Source organism: Sycon ciliatum, chromosome 1 (genome assembly GCF_964019385.1).
Source record: "Sycon ciliatum chromosome 1, ocSycCili1.1, whole genome shotgun sequence".
NCBI lineage: Eukaryota > Metazoa > Porifera > Calcarea > Leucosolenida > Sycettidae > Sycon > Sycon ciliatum.
The window spans coordinates 23831363-23841376 of NC_088643.1; the positions used below are offsets into that span (position 1 = coordinate 23831363).

The following is a 10014-nucleotide window of genomic DNA, read 5'->3' on the forward strand; positions in this document are numbered from 1 at the left end:
GTTACTTGTGACACCGATCCGGATGCCACGCTGACCTGAGAGTGAGGGGGTTCTGGATGGATAGCAGAAACGCATTCTTTGATACAAGGATTTTCTATCCCTATGCGTCAAGCTACCGCTCCAGATCCCTCTCCTCTCTGTACCGAAGCTTTGAAGGGGAGAAGAAGCGTGCGTATGGGGAGAGAATTCTCCACGTCGAGCATGGTTCCTTCACCCCTCCGGGCCACGAAGCTGCCATCATGGTAGGAGGCTGGCAAGTGCTTTAGCCGTGAAGAGGCATGCGCGTACAGCCAGATGGTGTGTTGGCTCAGATGCATGCTAAGCTTTTCGCTAGCCAGATCTGCTATTCGCTGTGTCCGTGGATCACGTTCAATTCGCCGCCGCACGGTCACTTTGACCATGCCCCTGTCGACCTGATCCGAGCAGAGGCACCTCTAGACAGTGTGGTGGTCAGCTAGACAGTGGTCATCATGTCTAGTTCAGGGAGCCCTACACATATGTGTAGGGCTCCCTGGTCTAGTTCTCAATCTCTCATTTTCAAATGGGTGCTCCTTTTTAGTTTAGTTTTTCTTCTTTTTAGTTTAGTTTTTCTTCTCTTCTTCTCTTTATTTTGCTTTGCCATGCGCGTACAATTATACAAGAGGCTTCTGGATTTGTCTAAAAAAAAAAATCAAACTGCCCACTGCATGCATGCACTGCACTCGTAGACCTACCATCGTACTGTAGCTCGCGAATATCAATCTCTACTCGGTTCGCGCCATATCCATGATATCTGCTTGCGCGCATGCATGCGACCTGATAAAGTCATAAAATCTCGACCCACCAGGAGGCGTACCAGAACTTCCGGAAGACTGCAATGAACCTGTCAACGTCTCTGTGACTTGCCACGGATTGCAGAGTCATCACATACGGTGGTCGAAGTAGAAAGGCTGGTTGTAGCCAAAGAAGTGAAAGTTGGTTTGCTGTTGTATGTTGGTTCGTTCTCACATTCCGAGGCGATGATGGACCCACGCTGAAACAACAATGGAGAACTTCATGACCAGCGGGACGTTTGTGCAAGGCCGCAAGGCCTTGTTCGCGGTCAAAAAGGCCATGCAAGGAAAAAGCGTCATCGACAGGAAGGCTGTTGACAAGACATGGAAGTTGATGGTAACAGTAGTGAAGCTATGTGGGAACGCTCGCCTGAACATCACCAACAGTCCGCCTTGCATTCTGGACATCCTGCCGGATACGTATGGCCACCTCCAGATGATTTTAGATAAGTGCAATGACAATTTCGATGCTCTCAACTCATGTCCGTACTTTCGAGTGCTCTTGGACAACATTGCGGCTAAATGTCGGCAAGTTATTCAACTGTTCAAGGTGGCAAAGGATTCGATCTATGACGAGACTTCGCTGGAGAGGCGTTCACTCACAAAGTTTGCACTGATATTTAGTCACATGTATTCGGAGCTCAAAGCATTGTATCCGAATGGTGCGTGCATTGGGAGAACGTTTCCTATCACGAAAACTGCTGCTGCTGAGTTCTGGCACAGTCATTTCGGCAATAGGTATTGTGTGCCATGGAGAGACTTCGTAACACACTTCGAGAGTGAACACACAATTCGGAGTAACATGGAAGTCATAGCCCTGAAGTCCACCATAGATCTGACATGCAATGACCATGTCACAGTATTTGAGTTTGACGTGTTCACGTTGCTCTTTCAGCCGTGGCAGTCAATTGTCAGAAACTGGAACATCCTGGCAGTGACCCATGCAGGCTATCAGGCCTTCTTGACGTATGACGAAGTCAAGGACAAACTGCTAAAGATTTCTACCAACAGAGTTGGCAGCTACTTGTTTCGGCTCAGCTGTACACGCCTCGGCCAATGGGCCATTGGACACATTACCCCGGAGGGTAACATCGTACAAACTATACCGCAGAACAAGTCACTCATCCAGGCCCTCGTTGACGGGCACAAGGAGGGCTTCTACATGCACCCGATGGGGCGCGAACAGAATCCGGACATCTCCGACACGTTAGAGGACCTTCCGACTGTGTCCATCCATGTGACACAGGAGCAGTACGAGCTCTACATGGAGATTGATTCCTCCTTTGAGCTGTGCAAGATCTGCACGGTCAACAAGAAGGACGTGCGTATAGAGCCCTGCTGTCACCTGGTCTGTGCCGACTGCCTCGAGCACTGGCTAGAATCCAACGGCAGCGGCTGCCCATTCTGCCGCATGGAGATCAAGAGCACGGAGTCAGTCGTCGTTCATCCGTTCCATGATCGCAACGAATGTTCGACGCCTGAGATGCCGGAGGCACCACCACCCAAGCCATCTGCAGATGATACTTCTATCCCGAGTAGCAGTGCATTTCCACAGTGCGAGCGGCCAATGGTAAGTCACTTGATCTTATCTGTAGTGCAACTACATTATAAACTACCCTGGACATAACACATCAAGAGTAGATAAACAAGAGTGTGCAACTCCGTATCTCCTCTGCACAATCTGGAAATACCCTGGCCCACGGCGGAATTTTTTGTTGACGTCACCTTTTTCAGAAGCATGCGCGTTTTGCCACAGAGCAGTGTGAGAGCACGTGCTGGGCACCAACCTTGTAACGTAAAGCCTGGCCAAGTGCGGGAGGCTAAACTTCCCAAAAGACTCGCATCGCACGCATCGTAGAAAGATTACGTCAACAAAAAATTCCCCCGTCGGCCAACCCATCCGGAAGTTGCACACTCTTGTTTATCTACTCTTCAAGTTCATATCATAGGATGTAATGATTGGATGAAAGGGTCTGTCCGGGGCTACCAATACGGCATGCTTCGGTATTTTCTACCCCCACCCTTTCTGCAGGTGAAGCACAACTGAGTAACAATGATTTCAACCTTCTGCATTTAGCAGTACCTGGACATTCTCCAGCGCAATAATTTTTAAAAATTATTCCCGTAGCTATACAGAAGACGTTACTTCAGTAACGTCTGGCGCTAGCCAGGGTCCACACAGCTTTAATTTGGTGTTTGTTTGTGTGTTTGTGTCACGCCTGGCGCTATCCCGTATCTGTCCCGTACCGTACCATCAAACACAGCTGGCCACATACAGCTGGCCGCACTATTCAAATAGGGCTTTCAAACGCAAGATCATAACGTGAAGCAACTTGGAAGAATGAGTATGAATGCGAAGTGTATGGGGGAATGCTTGTAGGGCGATAGTGCGGGTTCGAATCCCAGGTTATGCCTTAAAAAATAGGAGAATTGAAAAATTTATAACATCCCTATTCTTTTTTTGCCGTCATCAAGGCGGTAGATGGTGTCGTATTACCCTCGACCGTACCTGTCCCGTACCGTACAATCAAAGACGGCTGGCCACAATGCATATTCAAATAGGGCTTTCAAATACAAGATCATAACGTGAAGCAACTTGGAAGAATTAGTATGTATGCGAAGTGTATCGGGGATGCATGCAGGGTGATAGTGCGAGTTCGAGTCCCAGGTTATGTCTAAAAACAAAAAGTAGAAATTTATAAGAATTTATAACATCCCTATGCTTTTTTTGTCTAGGTCATCAAGGCAAAAAAGCATAGCGTAGGGCCCTGAGCTTCCAAGCTCTCTCGTTTTCAAAACGAAACTCAAACCTTACCCCAAAATAGAAAAACAGAACACTTGGTAACCTTGGACAGCCCTTATACTAGCGAATATGCAATTTAGAACAATTGAATGTATTTTGAACTAGCAGTACTTACTAGCAGTACTGCAAGAATATTCGAAAAGGAAATTTCAAATGTGAATTGTTAAATATCACGAGAGAGGTGCCAAGGCACGCTCGGATAGCGACGATGAAACTGATAACGCTGGTGTGAGTGTCATCCAACCTGAGTCAGCAGTATACTGGGCTGCAGTACAGTCGGGTGCCGAAGACCTGATAGTGCGTTTCAAAAGTATAGACCTCTAGACTTTTTCGAATAATTCAAATTTGATTTGAGCTTCTTGAGAAATTTCTTTGGAATATTGCTCAGGCAGCTCACGCACTTTTTCTCATGTAAATTTCTAAGCGATTGGATAACAGACGCCCAATTTCGAAATTTGTATGCACAAAGTGATCACAGATTTTATATGGTATAGATGCTGGCCTACCGGTATTTTGAAACCAGAGGTCTGGACTTTTGAAACGCACTATAGTGCCGAATAATGAACAGGCTAGAATTTCACCAAGCACAGCATACCAATGCAATGAATGCACACATGGTGACTCAACTGTGCATAGACCATAGTGCAGGTCCTCCCTCATTTTAACAAGTCCGGTTAGTGCATAAACCCCGTTAGTAAATAGAAATCTGAAATTCCCTGGCGAAACGTGGTCTATACAACTGTTTACGGGTCCGGTTACAACATAATTCGCTACAACATAAAGTTCGTTATAACGGCCCTTTGCCCAGGTCCCTGGAGTGCCAAACCCTCAGTATAAGATACTGTATAAGCAGAAAAATTCGTCTGGAATTTAATTTCGTCTTTTTCGTCCAAGAAGCTTTTGGACTAAATTAAATGTAGGACGAATATCGGTTTGTCCAGCTTTTCTATACACTCTTATGATCCATGGACGAAATTTTCAACCGGACGAACTCCTTTTCTTTGGAGTTGGACGAAATTATTGACCGACGAAATTTTCTGCCTCTACAGTAATACCAAGAGTACACCCCCCCCCCCCCCCCCCCCCCCCAAGAGGGTGCAACGCCTGATCCAGCTCTGCATAGGGTCTTGGTCAAGCGTAATCGGATCTTTGCGTCATAATACCGTAGAGTAGAACCCGGGTTAGGGATCCACCTAACTCTGCGCGGACATAGCTGGACTCAGTTGTACAGGGATGGGCAAAAAGGTGTGCAAAACGACTTTTTGTGAGTAGATGGACCCGAAAAAATAGTTTGGAGCGAAACAAATTACGACTTCCTCGTAAACCGACGGGGGACCCCCCCCTTGGGCCGGAAATTAAATCCCGGTGTAAGGATCACCCGCACAATGTACATGCCAAGTGACCCCCCGCGGCCCGGGCTCCGAAGGATCACCCGCACAATGTACGTGCCAAGTGCCCCCCCCCCCCCGGCTCCGATCCCTAGTCCGGTGTGACCCTTAACCCGGGTTCTACTCTACATATCTGAGGAGAACCCGGGGAGTCGCGGGTACTCTCGGATCAAAAACAACGGTGCCCTGCCTCGAGACCGGCCTTGCGCCGGTGTGGAGTGTACATAAACTACCCATTACATCAGAAGATCCAATTACGCTCGACCAAGACCCTATGCAGAGCTGGATCAGGCGTTGCACACTCTGGGGGGGGTTATGTACTCTTGATAATATTGACCATGCGCAACCAAGGCCAAAACACATAGGATAAAGCAGAAAGACACAATGGGCGCTTACGATTACACGTTTACACAATTCTGGAACTGGGTTTTGTAATTCTCGAATGACCAAAATGTACGAATTCCGGCCATGTAAACGAACGACTGGAATTCACAACGCATTTTATTCATGACATATCACAAACAAAATTGGTCGTAAAAAGATATCACGTACACCCTCGCGCGCGCGCGTCAACCCAGCTTCGCGTACCGGTCCATCCCAGCGAAGGCTCCATGTCGGCAACAATATTGGGATTCGATAAAGCTGAACGAGTGTGTGAAAGGACCACCCAAAATGATCTGGTCTAATTGTCAGCTCCCAGCCGAAACTCAACAGCGGCAATTAGCTTTTCGGGAAGACAAAATTAGCAACTACATGCAGTTGTAACCCTGCTTTCGCGCCGCACCGGCCAGGGAGGCTCTTCCTTGACTTGAGTCATGCATGACCAGACCGGTAACACACCGAGTGTGTAATTCTGGCGCCAGAATTAGAGAAATTCCGCCCTCTCTTCAGAATTGACGGATTTGACGGAATTGGATAAAATCAATTCTAACGACGGAATTTGTCACTTTTTGTGTAATCGAACTGTGCATCAACAATAACTAATTCTAGAATTGACCGAAATGCGTGTAATTGAAAGCGCCCAATGTATTCTATCTATGTATTCGTGGATATGGACGATGTATTGCCTCCAAGGAACAGCTATGTTGGAGATTTCAATTATCTTGTAACGAGTTGAAGCGTAGAAAATTTATGTTGTATGTAGGATACGCAATATAAGCACAAGTCAGTGCTTCTTGTATCTTTTAAAAGTTGAAAGTCCTGTTACAAGATACATGTAAGTCTCGCTATAAGGCCGAGTAAAAAAAATTACTAGATGATCGTCCTTTTTTTTGGAAAAATCGGGGAGGCCGGGAGGATTTTATTTTTATTTTTTTACTTTTACCCTCTCATGCACACAGTGTACACAACAACATCAAGGTTTTTTTCTCTTTTTTTCTTTTTTTTTCTTTTTTTCTTTTTCTTTCTTCAGCAGATCGATACTGACGTTGTGATATACTAGTAGTATGTGGTCCATATAGTAAAGAAAGTATTAAACAAAGCGTGCACATGTTTCCTGCATCCGCGATCGGTAAAAAACCAACGATTTCGGCAAAAACTCACGATTTAAAAAATAAAATATTTCTTGGGGCGCTGACAAAAACTGGGGCGGACGGGGACGATCATCTAGCTTTTTTTTTTACTTGGCCTAAGATAACTTTTTTGATGGCCCAGAGATTATCTACTATTGAGAGAGGACCTGTACATTAAAATAAGAGCGGCCTAGGCTACGGGGCTGACCTCCCAGTTCTTCGGAACCCAACAGTACTGTATAGAAGAGAAGAGCCTTGACGTTTTGAAGAATGGCACCGCAGAAATCATTCTTCGAAGTTCGTTACCGCTACAGGGTTCTAGCCAAAGGGGGGTAGGGTGGCGCAGCGCCCCTACTCTGTTTGCACGCCCCCCTGTGAAAAATTGCCCCCCCCCCCCCTACTCATTTTCCGATTTTCGTGTTTTTCATGCATAGATGGTTCATAAAGGCACATTTGTCTTGGGGTGAAGTCAGGGATTCGCCCCATACATTGCATTTGGCGTGGCAAGACAATATTGGAAAGTGGAAAAATGGGATACAGGGTAACTGCCCACCCCCCCCCCCCCCCCCTACTATTTTGACCTGGCTAGAACCCTGCGCTACATGTGCCTTGTTTGTTAAATTGGTATTCAAACGAGTCGTTCATGGACTGAACTGCGGTTTGTTACGAGTGAAGTTGAAACCTTATGTGGCATGCAGCCGCAATTGCAGCCATGACCACCTGACCGCAAACGCGGCCCAAATCTGTGCTGTTACACGAGAGCATGCACAAATAAACCCTGCCCCAGTGGCAACTGGAACGGGCAGCGTCTAGCAAAACCCCTATCGTTTCACGTTTTTTGTCGCCTGTATCGTCTCCTTTCATGCGATGAGTGCTTGATGTAGATGAATTGTCGAAGCTGAGTTCCCACCTGACTTGTGCATTCATGAAATGATGCATTTCTCTGTGTAGCTTTTGCTGGGTGTTGGGGCATCATGGGTAGGGAAACGTACTGATGAAATGGAAAATCCAGCGTGGTGTGTTTTGCATCATCTTCCACTAGTGTTCCACTGCGTCAACAAGCACAGATTGTATTTTGATGCTGTTTGATTTGGATACGACTTGAATTGTTGTGTTGTGAACGCTTTGGAACAAGTATTCGAACCGTAAATGTATTGCAATGTAATTCTTTGTGCAGAGACCTGCAATAAGACAGATGGGTGCAGGATGCATGTCCATGTGTATAATGTTCAGAACTGCCTGCGGTGCGATGCGCGTCATCGACACCTGCAACGGGCTGCGGCCGCAACACACAATTCACAATCTTTTTTGGGTTCTGCGACGTCTAAATGCAATGCATGGCACATGCATGTGCACTGCACGTGCACCTAGTGGAGAGATTACTCCATTGACGTGGGTCGCGCTTCGCAAAAATTGAAATTTGGTCCGCTTCTACGGCAGTGGTCTTGTGACTACATGCAACACTACGCGAGAGGCATTTCCTTGTTGTAAGCTGAGCACCTCACATCGCAGAAAGTGGTATTTTGAATCATGCTGAGGCTCAAGTGGCCCTCCAAAGGAAACGGTGCACACAGTGTTTGGGTTGAGTGTATTTTATTACACCTGTAAGGAATTGATCGAGGAGCAATCCCGAAACGTTTTATTCGGCACTAGCAAATGTGCTAACATGATTGTGGACTTTGTCCAGTTTGCGGCTGCATGTGGGCCAGGGGCAGAGGACTGCTAGAAGCTGTCGGTGAATGTTACACTTGGCTGGTACAGACCGGTTGCACAATTTTGAAGTCTTTACCAAATGTGTACAGCCTGAAGAACGAAATGCGTGTTGCACTGGTTTAATATTTCTTATTTTCTTGTATCTGCCTGGCTTGGCGCCAAAAGCACTAGTACGCTTGAAGCCATTCAATTCATCCAGAGACCGTGGCCAAATGACTTGTATTCAGTCTAGTAACGTATGGGCAGTCTAAGGCATGCTGTAGGCTAATACTGCTGTTGTATTCTCTTCTTCTCCTTCTGTAGCAACGCCATGCCACTTTTTCTGGAAACTCCACAGCGGCTGCCAACAACTGCGGACCCCCAGTGCCGTGGCGGAAGGGCAGTACATCACGCTCTAGATCAGGTGATGCCAGTCCTCTGCCACCGATCCCCCCGTTGCTTGGCTCTGCAGCTGCTGTTGCTAACTCGCGTCCACCACTACCGGCATTACCGAACAAGGCGGACGGATCTCCTTCCTACAGCATACCGCCCATCGAGTATGAAACACACGCAAGCTTTGCAAGCCACCACAGCTCTGTTGACCTAGGTGTCGTTGGGCCCGGTGGAGACTATGCCATGCCGAACAAGCACAGGGACACTCCCTGCTCATCCAGTCTAAGCAGTGCCGACCACGGCACGTCGCCACGTTCTATGACTCTCCCAGCTTCATTGCCGAGGGAAGCGCTCAACTTTCCCAGCGCAGACACGAGCAGTGCTAACCAGCAGTACAGTACACCATCGATGCAATCCTCGTCCGGTTTCTCACCACCGAGCTCGCCAGAGCGAAGGCGGGCTCCTGGTAGTCCATTAGCATCCCGGTCTCCTTCTATCGGTATGACGCAGACTGAGATGCAGCTCAAGGCCATGGGCTTCAAAGAAAGCGATATCCAGAAGGCTGTTAAAATCGCCGGTGATGACTTGGCACTGGCGATGAGGATCCTAGAAAACTTCAAGTCTCACGAGAAGAAAACGCTTGAGCAACAGCTGCTGGAACTGGGCTATCTGGAAGCAGATGTGAAGAAGGCTATTCAAGTTGCTGGTGACAATCGCGACCTTGCTGTTATGATCCTTGAGCAATTTGCCGGCAACTGACCTTACCCTGACCCCTTTTTCCAGGTCCCTCCATCACCAATTTTTTTAAATCATTTAATACTATATTTCCTGATTAGCTTGCGTCTGTCTTTACCCATCCCCACATTTTCTCTGTACAACCAGTGGTTTCTACTGTGTCTCACCATGTGATCTGGTCAGACCAATCGTAACTTTCTAATATAAATCTGCTATCGTTTGTTTGCCTGGCTGTATGTTCTGTCCCTGTAGTCCGTGTGCTTCACCCGAGCCCCACTGATAGTTGTACTAATAGACTGCCTGGTCCTTGATTACACCGGAGCCATGTTGGGCGCGTTTTGCCCACACTGCTCGATCGACGCCACTCCACGTTCGGCTTTCACCTAGCGCCACCGCTGATTCTGTGATAGTGCTGTTGCGGGTTGGCATTTCGCGTCACATCAACGGTTCAATTTCTGGCTGTCAGGTCTGCCACTACTTGGCTCGGATATACTGCTCGTACTGGTACCTGGGCCGACTAACCCCCACCTGCATCTAAAGCCGCTGGCCGTGGATAGCAATCAATGAGTTCTCTCTTGCTTCATCATGGTTTGGTTATTTGGTTACCGGTCCATTGGAGCTAGTTTCTGGAAAGAGGGTTTCGGGAATCCCATGACCAAGTGTATATACGCTCCTTTACT

General features: G+C 47.5%; 1 protein-coding gene across 1 annotated transcript; it reads left to right on the top strand.

Moving 5' to 3' along the window:
- The first annotated feature begins 897 nt into the window (after positions 1 to 897).
- Positions 898 to 10014, top strand: LOC135819196 (E3 ubiquitin-protein ligase CBL-B-like). Its single transcript, XM_065332362.1, has 2 exons — positions 898 to 2382; positions 8531 to 10014. Exons 1-2 carry the CDS (start codon positions 1024 to 1026, stop codon positions 9356 to 9358), a joined length of 2187 nt encoding a protein of 728 aa, XP_065188434.1. The 5' UTR covers positions 898 to 1023; the 3' UTR covers positions 9359 to 10014.

What these genes read in the sequence shown, in the direction of transcription:
- LOC135819196 (XM_065332362.1), top strand. Translation starts at nt 1,024, where the DNA reads ATGGAGAACTTCATGACCAGCGGGACGTTTGTGCAAGGCCGCAAGGCC. An exon ending in CACAGTGCGAGCGGCCAATG is followed by an intron (nt 2,383 to 8,530) that starts GTAAGTCACTTG and finishes CTCCTTCTGTAG; the next exon opens with CAACGCCATGCCACTTTTTC.